The 11888-nt window shown below is 44.0% G+C and overlaps 1 protein-coding gene across 3 annotated transcripts in view; it reads right to left on the bottom strand.

Annotated features, from left to right (window-relative positions):
* Positions 1–11888, bottom strand: part of Kl (klotho) — a 44450-nt gene that overhangs the window by 9562 nt on the left and 23000 nt on the right. For all 3 annotated transcript variants that reach the window (XM_029533799.1, XM_021187224.2, XM_029533798.1), the window contains exons 2-3: positions 6616–7126; positions 4917–5185 (exon numbers count right to left, since the gene is read on the bottom strand). In XM_029533799.1, the coding sequence (XP_029389659.1) occupies positions 4917–5185; positions 6616–7126 (780 nt within the window). The remainder of the gene's footprint in view (positions 1–4916; positions 5186–6615; positions 7127–11888) is intronic.

The following is an 11888-nucleotide window of genomic DNA, read 5'->3' as shown; positions in this document are numbered from 1 at the left end:
GGGGCAGGGGCGGGATTTTAGGGTTTGACTCTTTTCAGCCATATATAAGCCTCCAAAATGAAAAACCAGTCTCTAGGAAATGTAGGCCAAGTGTGCAAGCAGCATCAGGAAATCTTGTGGCTTGCACAGAAAGGGACAGCCCACCTCACAGTGGCAAGCTGAGCTGGGTTTCCACTCTGAAATAGTCACGTGAGAACAGACGCCTTCACCTGCCCCACCCATAAAAGAAGAGAGTCCCATGAACCCTGTTCTTGAATCTCTGGCCCAGGTTTTGTCAGGTGTACGTGTGCTGTTCTCCAAGGGGCAGGGTGAGCGCTGTGTTTACAAAGGAGAGCAATAAAAATAATAGATAAAAAAGGGTGTGAGGGAAACTGCCTCTCTGGAGACCCGTGGCTCACCCGCACACCTTTCCGCGGCTGAGGGAATTTGTCAGGCTCCCTTCCACTGCCAAGCGCCCACAAGTGCTTCAGAGTCTCGGCTTTGCAGGAAAAATACTCACCTGCGTAGTCTTTTAAGATTCAAGTCTTCAGAGCCACAGGCAACTTTTTTGGATTATTTTTATTCCATTCTGAATGGACTAAATTCATGACTTCTCAAAAAGGACCATCCCAGAACAATAGTTTCTATTGAGTCTAACTAAAAACAAGTGTGAAAGACCATGTAAGATTGTGGATGCTGGGGTCAGTTCTCCAAACTAGGAAAAATGTAGAAACGAGTGTGCAGGCAAAAGTCCCTCTAACTTACAGCAGCTTGCTGCCCTGAGGTTTCACTAAAAAGTAAAAGCAGGTCTGAGGAAGGTTGACTACAAAACATCTATTTAATTTGTTATTGGTAAAAGTCTCTCCTCAAGTGGTGGACAACCATGGCGGTCCATGTTGTATGTAACTGCTTCAGTTTGGTCAACCAGTAGCTACGAGCAAACAAACTCAGGAGCTGGGACACTGGGTCTGAGCAAAACGACCCCCTCCCCCCCCCCGTGTGGATGTGCCCAGCTACAAACTTCTAACAGGTGGCATGTAGCTAGGGGTATACACATACACACACACATACATATACACACATATACACATATATATATACACACATACACACACATACACACATATACATACACACATATACATACACATACATACATATACACATATATATACACACATACACACATATACATACACATACATATACACACATACACACACATATATATATACACACATACACACATATACATAAACACACATAACACATACGTACACATACATACATACATATACACATACACACATATATACATATATATACACACATATACACACACATACACACATACATATACACATATATACACACACATACACACATACATATACACATACATACATATACATACACACACACACACACACACACACACATACATTGTTTAGTTTTTGTTTTTCAAGACAGAGTTCCTCTGTGTAGCCCTGGCTGTCTTGTAACTCACTCTGTAGACCAGGCTGGCCTCAAACTCACAAAGATCCNCCTGCCTCTGCCTCCCGAGTGCTGGGACTAAAGGCGTGCACCACCATCACCTGGCTTGGGGGGATATTTTAAATTATTTGGGTAAAATATATGATGCGACTCTTGAGTATCGAGCACTAACCAGGAGGGAGAAGAGAAACTTTAGGTTTTGTTTCTTTTGTTTTGTTTTGTTTTAAATCACTTCTTAAAGTTTCTTGGTGCAGTGAACAGTGGTTACCGTAGATACTCACAACTCAGGGACCATCTAAGGACAGGAAGGTTGTCAGAGCAGAGGATGGGGAGGACCAGATATAGCATCTTTCAGCCACAACAGAACCTCTCCCTCTGTACTCGTGAACTCATAGCATCTGGGATTGTTTACACAGAAGCAAGCCAGTCAGCATGATAACATAAAAGAAGGAGAGAGAGAGAGAGAGAGAGAGAGAGAGAGAGAGAGAGAGAGAGAGAGAGAATAATGGCTTCTAGGACAGGAAGAGTCATTTTCCTGTAAGAATGTAGGTCTTAGTAGGTTCCAGAGATGCTCCCCCACCAGGATTACAGGCAGTACAAATCACATTTGAAGAGGGGTGGGGGGGCAATGTGAAGTCTGGGGTTTGGGAAGAGGTGAATGGATCTGGAAGAAGTTAGGGGGATAATAGGAGGAAGTAAATATGACCCAAATTCACTATAGAATTCCCCAAGAACTAATAAAAATATTCGTTTTTTTTTTTTTAAAAATCACTTCTTGAGACACTAACGTCACGTAATGTAGAACTGCTGAGCCCTGCTTGTCACAAAGACACCCAGCTCACACTGAGAGAACAAATAAGGCTGTCAGCCAGGGAGTTGTCTTGAGAGGAGCTCTGCCGACCTAGAGGAAAGCCAGCAGCACGGATGGACAGACAGAAGTCAACCCTAGCTGTAGCCTGTCCCCACCTGGGAGCTTCCAGAGCGTTTACAACCACAGTGGGGTTGAGAGTGGCTTTTGGGGGGGGGGTTGGGAGTGGCTTTTGGGGGGGNGGGTTGGGTTCACAGAGGATGCAGAGGGCCTTGAACATGTCACGGGTCAGACACCCTGAGGAGATGATCTCAAAGGACAGTGCAGACAGAGAGAGAGAGTCTAGGGCCACTGCATCGCCGACATCAGATGAGATCCCGACACAGCCTTAAGAGTTGGACGGTATGACTCAGAAACAGTGACTAGCAGGTACAAGGCCCTGCAAAATGAAGAGATAACAAAATCAAAACCAAAACAAGACTTCTCCCCCCCTTCCCTATTCACTGCCACAATTTTGGTTCTGATTGGGGGTTGCCCTTCTCTTTCGAGAACATCGACAACCAAAACCCTGGCCCTCACTCCCAAAGTGAAGACCCGAACCATCCTGAGGGAGCAGGGTGGGAGGAAGATGGCCTTCCCACACAGCCCTGTCTCGCTGTACAGACGTGAGTCTGAGTACTGACTGTACTTGAAGTTCACTTGGCAGACTCCAGCTGCTGTGTCAGGCAGTGTGTGTGAGCCTCCAGCACAGGGGCAAAGCCAGCAGGAAACTCTCAAGAGGTAAAGAAATACAACAAAGACTAGGATGCACCTAAATCTACTCCTGGCCCCAACAAAGGTAAGGAGGGAGGGGTTGTGGGACACATTTATCTTCTTCCTCCTCCGACATCTCCATTTCTGCCACATTAGAGCCTACCTAAACTTCACTGTAGACTCTGATGAATTTAGGCTAGGACGATGGAGCAGGAAAATGACCTCACACCGAGCAGGATGGTGCTGATGTGGCTGGTTGTGGCTCTCAGACATCCTCGTGGTGTTGGCTAGCATCCTGTCAGTTCTAGCAAACCTGAGAGAACTCAGAGCCAAGGATGATTTGGGCTCACGACTTTGGATGCTCTGGTCAATAATCAATGGACTTCGTTGTTTGGGGGGACTGTGGTGAACTGGCACACCATAGTTGGGGGGGACACAGAGTGTGACCAACTGCTTGTGTCACGATTTAAATGGGAGAAAAAGGACGAGAAAGGGATTGAGGTCCCACTACTCTCTTTTAGAACATGCCCTTTGTGATCTAAAGACCTCTTCCAGTAGACCCCAGCACCTCACTGTTCAACTGGCTGTCAATAGCACCAAGCGGGAAAACAAGACCATGAAGCCCTATGGCGCCATCCCAGGCCTCAATACAGCTCCACTCAACATTGCTCAGCTGTCTTTTGAAGGTGAGGAGAGGACTTAAGTCCAAAATCACCTCTAGATTGAGCTACATGGTGTAAGAGCCAAAAGAACATGTTACATCAACAGGGGCAGAAGAACATGTTACATCAACAGGGGCAGAAATACATCAAGGATAGACTGTGTACTTCCAAGCAAAACAAAGCGTTTCCATATCTACAGGAAACCAAAACCATCTATGCCAATAAGAAGCCTTGCCTTGGGCCTAAGCATTTCTCCGAATGCTTCTTCTGAGGCTACAACTTGCAGCCCCTCCTTCTGAGCTAGAATGGAGGTTCTCAACCTGTGGGTCGCAACCCTTTCGCAGGGTTGCTTAAGACCATCAGAAAACACAGATATTTGCATTACAAGGCATAGCAGTGGCAAACTTACAGTTATGAGGTAGCAACAGAAATGATCACATGGTTTGGTGTCACCACAACACCAGGACCCGTATTAAAGGGCCGCAGCATTAGGAAGGTTGAGAAACACTGAGCCAGACTCCAACATGCTAAACCTCGAGATCTGAGATCTGACTACAGATACTGAACTTTTGTCTTCCTCACAAGGGTAACCCAGCAATTCGCACAACTCTTCTGGGGTTTTATGCACAACTGGCAGTCAGCATGTGCTTACATAAAGTATTCGGTCAAACTGCAAGAAAAAAGTCACTTTAATCCTGGGAAAACTGAAAAGTGGTTTTCTTACACAGTTTTTATGCTCAATAAATACTAATTGATCATTTTTGGAGCACCTCAGTGCTATCAATAAATCATTGAACCAAGGGTTTGCTCTCTTGAGGTTTTTTTTCTATGAGCCTGGAGTGGAGCATTTACGGTGAGGAGGAATCTGCTAAGTGCTCCAGACACGTTCTCAGCAGCTTCTCTGAGACTTTCTGGACTTCTGTGTTGAATCTTATTTATGAAAAACTTAACTTCCCGAGCAGGGACCCTGACCATAACACTGAAGGAAAGTGCCTTAGCTTTGTATTTATTGTCTTAACAGAACTTACGTATTCATGGTTTGAATCTGTTTCCCTTTGGATCTAATGGAGAGCACAAGATGTAGATTGAAAGATGTTTGAAGACTGAAGCATTCTGGACTATGTAGTTCACAAGCTCACTAGGGAACCCTGTTTGGCTCAAAGTCCCGACACAATGCCATGGCCAGAGCTTACACTGCTGGGTTTTGTCAACCGACTTACTTGAATGTAGTTGTCAACAACTCCCCAAGCAAAATCACAGGGAAATGTCCCTTCAAGGGGCTGGTTTTCAGGTAAAGGAGGGAAGCCATTGTCCTCTATCAGCTTTTGGTAGAACAAGGCCGAAGACTTTGGCAACAGCTCCTTGTCCTGACTCAGAAAGTCAACGTAGAAGAGTCCTCGCCGGATGCTGTAGCCCCTGTGCCACTCGAAACCGTCCATGAGCGACCATGCGGTGTACCCAATGACGTCGACCCCATCCAGCCTGATGGCTGCAGAGGGAAGAGAGGACAAGAGTGGTGTCATCCCCCACTGGGTTTGTGTGACTCGAGCAGAGAGGGGTTTTTCCACTTAAAGAAGCAAGGCAAGGGGCTGGAGAGATGGCTCAGTGGTTAAGAACACTGGCTGATCTTCCAGAGGATCCAGGTTTGACTCCCAGCACCCACATGGTGGCTCACAACTGTAATTCCAGTGCAAGGGATCCAACGCCCTCTTCTGGCCTCGGTGGACATTGCATGCACGTGGTGCACACACACACACACACACACACACACACACAGTCAAAAATTCACATACATAAAATAAAAATAAATAAAATCTCAAAAAAAAAAAAAAAACCAGAAACAAGTCAGGTGTAATGCTTCTTATTTGGTAAACACTTTTTTTTCTGGTTCACAAAAGGCTCTCATCAAATCTAGATGACTCCCCCGGACAATGTCTTCATAGATAGTTTTACCTTCAAGGTGGGAGTTTCTCATTCCCAGAGGTGCTAGGGTGGCTTGTTGTTCCTAACTTGGCCACCAAACACTGTGACTCATGTTTTCTTTTTTTTTCTTGTGCTGTGGATGGGACCAAAGGCCTTGGGCTGCCAGGCAAGTGCACTACATCTGACCCACTTGCGTAGCCTTTAATGCTCAGTTTACCCAGATCATATGAATATTCCTCTTGCTTTAAAAAAAGTATTTTGTTGTTGAAAGAGGGAGCTAATGGTAGTTATAAATGATCAACATACATTGCATAAATGTATGAAAATTTCAAAGAATAAAAAAAATTAAGGAAAAACATGCTATTCAGCTAAAACAAATGAGCTAGAAATAGAGAGAGCTACATAGTCTGAGACTTTTAATACTGTGTTATATAATCTAACAATGTAGATGAGAGATTGCAAGTCCACTTGTTTTAAATATTGATCTTGTTCTGTTGTCTTATCAGCAAATTATCAAAGTTCCTTTTATGGAACTTGGAAAATTAAGTTTCTGAGGGGCCCAAATGAGAGCAGTGTTACATAAATACATTCTCCCTACTGCTTAAATTATTTACATTGTGACAAAAATTATATATCTACATTTTGCAGATAGTCTTAAAAGGTGTATGTAGTATAGTGTATGTGTGTGTTATTTGTATGAAATATGTGGTGTATGTTATATGTGATGTGTGCTGTGGTATGTGATATGTGTGTGTGATGTGTGATGTGTGTGTATGTATGGTATGGTATGTGTGTGATGTGTGCATATATGATATGCATATGTGTATAATGTGTATATGGTACGGTATGTGTGGTGTGGGATGTGTGTGGTATGTGGTGTGTGTGTGTGTGTATGTAGGGGGTGCATGTGTGTAGGAGGGTGTATGTGCTGTGTGTGTGGGGAGTGTGCATGTGTGAATTTTGGCAAAACAATGGGAATTTTACTTGAAAGCCTACCTTTTAAGGTTTCCATTATGAACTTCTTGAGATAATACATGTATTTGGCATCATCCCTTTTGGTGGTCCCCGAGACAAACCAGCCATTTTCCACAATAAATATTGGAGGGTGGTTATATTCCAGATCTATCCAAGACAGAAGCTGCCTCAAGCTAGGAGACTCCAATTGGCGGAACTTCATGTTCGGGTCCAATAGCTGAAAGCTCAAGGTTGGTCCGAAGGAGAGAGCAAAAAAGTCAGCAGTCCCTCTGACGAGCCTCTTCTCAGACTCAGTAAAATCAGGCAGAAGAGACGAGAGGTTGCTCTTCATACTCTCTGGGTAGTCGCCATCGATAAATATGGGTTTGGCAAACCAGCCCAGCACAAAGTCAAGAGACTTTTGGCATTCTCTGATGTTATGGTCGGTCATTCTTCGAGGATTGATCCAATGGGAGCTTAAAGCGAGAGACACCCGGCCTCCCTGTGTGGGGCGGAAAGAGGTGTTGTAGAGATGCCAGACTTTGGCATGAGCCTACAGAGAAAACAAAAACAAAAACAAAAACAAAAAACAAAAAACAAACATGAATTTCTCCCAGAGTGCAAGGAAGCATGCAGTATTTACTGGATTCCCCACTGTACTGATGCCTGATTACCATCTGACCCAACACAGTGACTAGTCCACAATACTGCAATCAGCTAAAGTCAATAAGTTATTTCAAGGAAGGCCACCCTGCAGAGAGTTGCCACCATGATCTGAGAAGATTTCCAGTATGTTTTAGCAGCCAGTGGAAAAAATGTAAAATCACTGCATTGAGTGGATAGTTAACGATTCACATTGGAAAAATTAATAAACTAAGAATTTGTTATAATACTTACTGTTATCTTGGATTATGTACGTTTTAATTTGTGGGCTTGAGAAAAAAAAAAAAAAAAAAAAAGAACCAATCTCCCATCTGTGGCTGTACCAGGAATTTCCAAATAGGATTATGTGTTTTTGTCCTAAGAGACTAAGAGTTTCCAAACTCTAGTTGTTGGAGTCAAACTGACTATTTCTCATTTGTCTGTCATCCCCAAAATTCTAATGCATGCTCTCACTTTTGTCTTCCCTGTGAATCAGCCCAAGACCTTAACATCTTGGCCCACCATCCAGGGTGCTGAGACATTGCTGGCTTCTTGAAAGGGCAAGGGACAAGCCAGGAACAAGACACAACTAAATACAGCTGTGAGGACATGGGCTTCTAAGACTGGGCCAGGAGTCCCTTGTAAAGCCACTCTACACAGCCAACTCTGTGCTTCCAGAAACCCCAGCTGACCCCTGACTGTTCATCTAATTCTCTTTCACTTAACAAACATTGAAGAGAATCTGGGTTTTATTTCCTCTTTACCTTTGCACTCCTTGATTAATTCCTCATATTGTCCTACAAATACAAGGGCTATCTGTTAGTTTTTTTATTCCCCAAACACACATTTGGAAAAACTCTGCTCCCATTTGCTGCTTGATTCCGTGTAGTTTCCAGAATGACTGATCCAATTTTCCTCTCATCGCGTGAGCCAGAAGATCTTCCGCTCACTATGCCAAATATCCTTTTTATTTTCCTCAAATATTCTTCTGGTTTGTCTCAGCTCAGGCATCCAAGAATGGTCTCCTCACCCATCCTCCAAGTTCAGCAAACTGTTCGACAAAGTAAATTTGTTTGTCTCTCATGTTGACTTTTTAAAACAATATGCCCCATTTCGGCAAGTGCAGTAATATTTCATGATCGGTAGCAGCTGTCTACAAGCTGAGAAAAAAATTAAAACTAAAGCAGGTCTGCCTGGGCTGTAGAGTGAGGCCTCTGTCTCCAAACCTTCACAGAGGGAGAGAGGGACAGGGAAGGAGGGAAGAATGGCGCGCTGAAGATATAGCTCAGTAGTCGAATACTCACTAGCTCATGAGAGGACCTAGGTTTATTCTGGGAAACAAACAAACGGCATTAAAGAAAAAAAAAAAAAGAACCACCCTTTTGTGCAAACAATACATATTGGTCTAAAAGTTATCATCTGGACATAAAGCAAGGACACAAAGGACCCTCACATAGCTGTAAGCTTCTACATTAGTATCTAATGACAAGAAGCAGACTGGTGGTGGAGAGGGAGAGCCGGTGAGGAGTTACAGGAAGATCTATATGGCAGTGGGCAGGTTCTATACCTCTCTAGCGGGACTTGTCACACAGATGGGCCTTGTCCTAGTTTGCTCCTCTGTTGTAGTGGTCAAACACCAACCAAAAGCAACCCCGGCAAGGAAAGGGTTTATCTGGCTCTTAGGTTGCAGTCTGTTACTGAGGGAAGACAAAGCAGGAGCCTGGCAGCAAGCGCCGAAGCAGAGGCCACAGATGAACTTTCTGGCTTACTCAGCTATCTTCTGGATAGAGCCCAGGCCTCCCTGCCCAGAGATGATGTTGCTCGTACATCAACAAGGCAATGCCACACAGACAAGGCCACAAGTCAACCTGATGAGGGCAATAATCCCCCGGCTGGGGTTCCCTCTTCCCAGGGGTATTAGGTTGACAAACAAGATCAGGCATCACACGTGGACTTGCCAAAATTGTGCAGTAAAATATAAAGACTTCTTGAGAAACAAATTGTGAGTCTATTACTAGTCATAAAGATACTCATTGTTGTAGATTGTCTAGGATTGACAAGACAAGAAACACTGATTTTTTTTCTCTATGTGGTAGGGTTTTATTGCTATGAAGAGATACCATGATCAAGGCAACTTTTATAAAGGACAACATTTAACTGGGGCTGGCTTACAGTTTCAGAGGTTCAGTCCATTATCATCATGGTGGGAAGCACGGTAGTATCCAGGCAGACATGGTGCTGGAGAAGGAGCTGAGAGTTCTACATCTTGATCCAAAGGCAGCCAGAAGGCTGCCTCTGCTGCACTGGATGGATCTTAAGCCTGGGACCTCAAAGTCCACCCAGATAGTGACTCATTTCCTCCAACAAGGCCTAAAACCTAACAAGGACACACTTCCTAATAATGTCACTCCTTGTGGATCAAGCATTCAAATACAGAGACTATGTGGGCCGAAACTTTTCAGACCACTGTACTCTGAAACATAAATTCAACTCTGCAAATCAGTTACTTTTTCTAAAAAAAATTATAGATGTAGGCTTAGATTATTCAAAACCTACTTTAATAAAGGTTCTCAAGAGTTTCAACACTCCCTCTTGCCCACCATCCAAAGGGAGGGGCAAAAAGATGGTAAATAGGACAAGGGGATGGGGATGTGTTTAGAACCAGTTCTTTGGGGCCATCCCAATCTTCATTGTCAGGACACCAGCGGTCCAGTTCAGTAGTGTCACCAAACATGGATGAGCAGCAGCAGCCCGATCCAGCAGAAACAGCCAGGCCTCCGCTGTCAGCCTGAGTCAGCCGGGAGTGATCAGAAACAGCCTGAAAGTCAGGAGAAGTTCTTTGCCATGCCGCTCTCAATAAAGTGAAGATCCTTAAAGACTGGAGACCAATGAGGCTTTGCACGGCCAGCTATGCAAGCATGCTGTCACTCTCTGTTGGGTCCTACTTATACACTCTCCATATATCACAAGTCCTCTCACAGATCTGCTTCAGCAAGACATCACTTGAGTCTGCTCCAGCAAAACATCACGCGTCTGTGTCACATGACACAACCAGAAATTTCCACTTCATACACTAGTCAACATTCACTCGTTTGAGCAATAAGTGTTACACTCTGCTATTTCTCTGAGAGACACAAAAGATGGCGTCTTCTTCTCATGGAGAAGGGAGAAAGGGGTGGATGAAGAGAGAAAGGTTAGCGGGCGGCACGATCCAGAGGGGCTGCGGTTAGATTGGAAGTACCCGTCGTTGGCAGAGGCAGTGCTCGAGGAGAGACCCGATCATAAAGAACAAGGGAGAGTCAGCAAGGGTCAGGGGATGACATCAGGTCATGCAGACAAAGTTGACCAATTGTATGAGGAAATGGACTGTTTTAACTCTGTACCCTTCCAAGCCTTGCCACCACAGATAAACTTGGGTCTCAACTCTATCTCTCTGTCCTACTTAAAACAGAAACAGTGACGATATTTTACATCCCCATCCTTATGAGGATTAAATGTGTTGATACTGGTTGAATATGCCTTGCCCTCCCACCCCAAACCCTGACTCCAAAATGCTCTAAAATTCAGCGTTCATTAAGTCCCAGTACAACCACCACAAGTGGGGAAGCCTCTTGGCTTTAGTGGCACGGTTCCTAGTGGAAATTCAGATACCCTGTAAAAACCAGCCAATACTAGTGTCTGCCTGAGGAAATGCATTGCACACAATGTATACATGAATTTTGTGTTGACTCGGGCCCCTCTCCCCACGACATCTCCTTATGTATGTAAAAAAAATGTCACAAAGTCCAGGATCTGAAAGACTTCTTACCCAGCCACTTGGGGTAGCAACTGTGACTGTCAGCTAGTAAGCACCCCGTGTTTATCCTTCAGCTGTAATCATAATGTCATTTGGTATATGGTTTTTAAAAGATGACTAGATGTGAGGTATGGTATGAATCAACAGCGATCCAAGAGACCAGTTAGGCAGCTACTGCAATAATGATGGTACCAGGAGAAAGAAGATGGCAGTTTGGACCACTGGTCCAGGTGGAATATGAGGATGGGCAAGGAGATGCTGGCGAGTAGCCAGGCACAAGTTATCACGGATGCGATTGGTGTGGCTTGCCCCTGTGCTTGATGCTTCCCATGGGATGTAGGAGGGGGAAAGGAATCACAGACAACAAAACCCCACATCAAGGAGATCGAATTCTCTTAAGTCATAGAGCCACTGTCTCAAGGAGGATACCTGATAGGAAGCTGGAAGGTGGGGAGGGGCTTGAAGCTAAAACAAACCAAAACAGACGCAGACAATGTTAGCACTCAGTCATGCACATCCCAGGGGCCAGACTCAAGAGCTCACTTTGCTGTGACTATTCCTTCCATTAAAAAAAAAAAAACCAGTAAATTAAAATGGAGTAATTCTTAGAAGATTATCTTAATCCTGTTAAAGTTAAATTAAAATCTTAATTAAATTAGCTGAGACCAACAAAGAAAGAATTGAAATGCAGCCCATAAATAGAAAATAATTCAGATACCTGTGTGTGTGTGTCGCTCCACACCCAAGAGCCGTGATGTAAGGTCTCAGAGGTTAACTTCTTAAAAAGACAAAGGACCAGAACATTTTAAGCCAAATAAAGCCTTTTGGTTTTTTTTTTTTTTTTTTTTTTTTTTTTTTTTTTTTTTTTTTTTTTTTT

This window comes from Mus pahari, chromosome 23, assembly GCF_900095145.1.
Source record: "Mus pahari chromosome 23, PAHARI_EIJ_v1.1, whole genome shotgun sequence".
NCBI lineage: Eukaryota > Metazoa > Chordata > Mammalia > Rodentia > Muridae > Mus > Mus pahari.
This window is presented reverse-complemented; position numbering and strand designations above follow the sequence as displayed.